At 42.7% G+C, this 2,144-nt stretch overlaps 1 protein-coding gene across 1 annotated transcript in view; it reads right to left on the bottom strand.

Annotated features, from left to right (window-relative positions):
- LOC106528986 (Down syndrome cell adhesion molecule) overlaps nt 1–2,144 on the bottom strand; it is a gene marked incomplete at its 5' end in the record, with an annotated part of 83,255 nt that overhangs the window by 13,298 nt on the left and 67,813 nt on the right. The window contains 4 exon segments of the mRNA XM_014024282.1: nt 610–798; nt 871–969; nt 1,053–1,216; nt 1,289–1,406. Of these exon segments, the coding sequence (XP_013879736.1) occupies nt 610–798; nt 871–969; nt 1,053–1,216; nt 1,289–1,406 (570 nt within the window).

Raw genomic sequence — 2,144 nt, forward strand, 5'->3', positions numbered from 1 at the left:
CTCTGCAGTTTACACTCATCTACAGGCCAGGACTCAGCAGTCTACACTCATCTACAGCCCAGGACTCTGCAGTTTACACTCATCAACAGGCCAGGCCTCTGCAGTCTACACTCATCTACAGCCCAGGACTCTGCAGTTTACACTCTTCTACAGGCCAGTGTTCGCATCCTTGATAGAGTGGAATGTTGGTTTGAGAGAGGAGTAAAGAAAGACATTTATCGTGAAACAAAATTGTCCATTCTTAAACCATGTGTGTGTCTTCATGTCCAGTTGTCTCTCTCTTACAATGCTGTTTTTGCGAGTATGGTTCAGCCCTCTGTGATCAACAGATGATAAACAGGGCACAAACGATCTAATGTTAGGCTGAGGGTACTCTTTTGCATGTGAACAAATAGTTTGGATTGGGGAATGGCTTGAAATTATAAAGCGCCTTATCAAACATTTTAATTATTCACACATTCACACTGATGGTGGTAAGCTACATTGTAGCCACAGCTGCCCTGGGCACACTGAGAGGCGGGGCTGCCATGAACCTGCACCACTGGGCCCTCTGAGCACCATCAGTRGACAAGGTGGATGAAGTTTCTTGCCCATGCCATTTGTTGGTACCTTTCCCATGAGTCTTTGCCTCGATGATTTCACTGATACGTCCAGGACCCACTGCGTTCTGGGCTGTGAGGGTGAACTTGTACCAGGTACCGCATTTGAGGTTTTCCAGCCGATAGGCGCGCTCACTGGGACTGATGGCAAAATTCCCCCACTGCTCACTGTTATCTTCAGAGTACTGCAGGATGTAGCCTGGAGATGAAACAGTGCTGGTCAATCCTCTGCTTCAAGCCAGTGAAAGTCAAAGACTGAAGCTTGTCTGACCTCGTATGGAGCTGCCTCCGTTGTCTCCTGGGATCCAGGAAAGGGTGATGGAGGTTGTGGTTGTCTTCGTCACGGTCAGACGAGGCTGGTCTGGAGGAACTAGAGGAAAAACAGAAAAGAAAACGATCAAATGAATGATCTCAGTATGATGTACATGTGTTAGACACGTTACTCATCCTCACCTTGAACCTGCAGATTGAGAACRATTTTATCCAAACCAAAGTTGTTACTGGCCACACAAGTGTAGTTCCCAGAATCCTCTGCTTTCACGGTGCGGATTACAAGACTACCATTTCCATGCACGCTGCGCCGGCTGTCAATCACAACTGGTGCAGGGGTTCCATTACTGAAACACGTGTTCGTGGTTAACCTTCAAGTTTCATTCGCATCATCAGACTGCAGCTTGTACATTACTCACATGTCCTTCAACCACTTGATGCTGGGGGACGGATCTCCAACAGCTTTACAAGGAAGCACAATGTCCCTCATCCAGGGGGTCGTTACTGTCCTGTTGAACGTCAGAATTCGAGCCGGAGCTGCAGGAATGAACGAGAGGTAAATATACAGGAACCTTTTCTGTCACTATTCACCATCCATCTATACGTACAGAGGAACTACAGAAGCATGTTAGGGCCATTATGCATATGAGAAACAAAGAAGCAAATCTCTGCCAAAAAAACTCAGATAATTTAAGATTAGCTTCAAAACATTTCAAGAAAAAACAAGAATTTCCCTGAGCCCCAAAAGTTGTAAATTAGCAAGAAAAAACTCAGAATTTTCGATGATTAATGGCAGAAATTTTGGACATTCAAACGAAGTATTTTCTGACATTGTAAAGTCATAAATTTACAAGAAAAAGAAGTTTTCAGTACTTTGAACCTCTTTAATCTGCTCTAGTTGAAAACTTAAAACATGAAGAAAACTTCAAACCTGGACTAGATTTTTCTACACTGATTGTAGAATATTTAAAACCAAGTGTGTTAATAGTGAAACATATTAATATGGCCAGATGAAGAGGGGAGAGAATTAGACTAATTGAAGCATCTGAAAGGATCATGGAGCCTATAGACAAAATAATTTTCAAAACTCAAAGCAGCCATGCAATACCACCGTCAATTTCCGGAACTTGTGGTGACACATCCTAATTCTGTAACTGGGTATTTCAAAATAAAAGCCTATGAATCATTTGAAAATAATTTTTCTGTTAAGCATGTTGTGAAGTTCGTGTCTGCAAACGTGCTATATAAATAAAGTTCACTTACATATTAATTGCT

Source organism: Austrofundulus limnaeus, unplaced genomic scaffold, assembly GCF_001266775.1.
Source record: "Austrofundulus limnaeus strain Quisiro unplaced genomic scaffold, Austrofundulus_limnaeus-1.0 Scaffold416, whole genome shotgun sequence".
Taxonomy (NCBI): domain Eukaryota; kingdom Metazoa; phylum Chordata; class Actinopteri; order Cyprinodontiformes; family Rivulidae; genus Austrofundulus; species Austrofundulus limnaeus.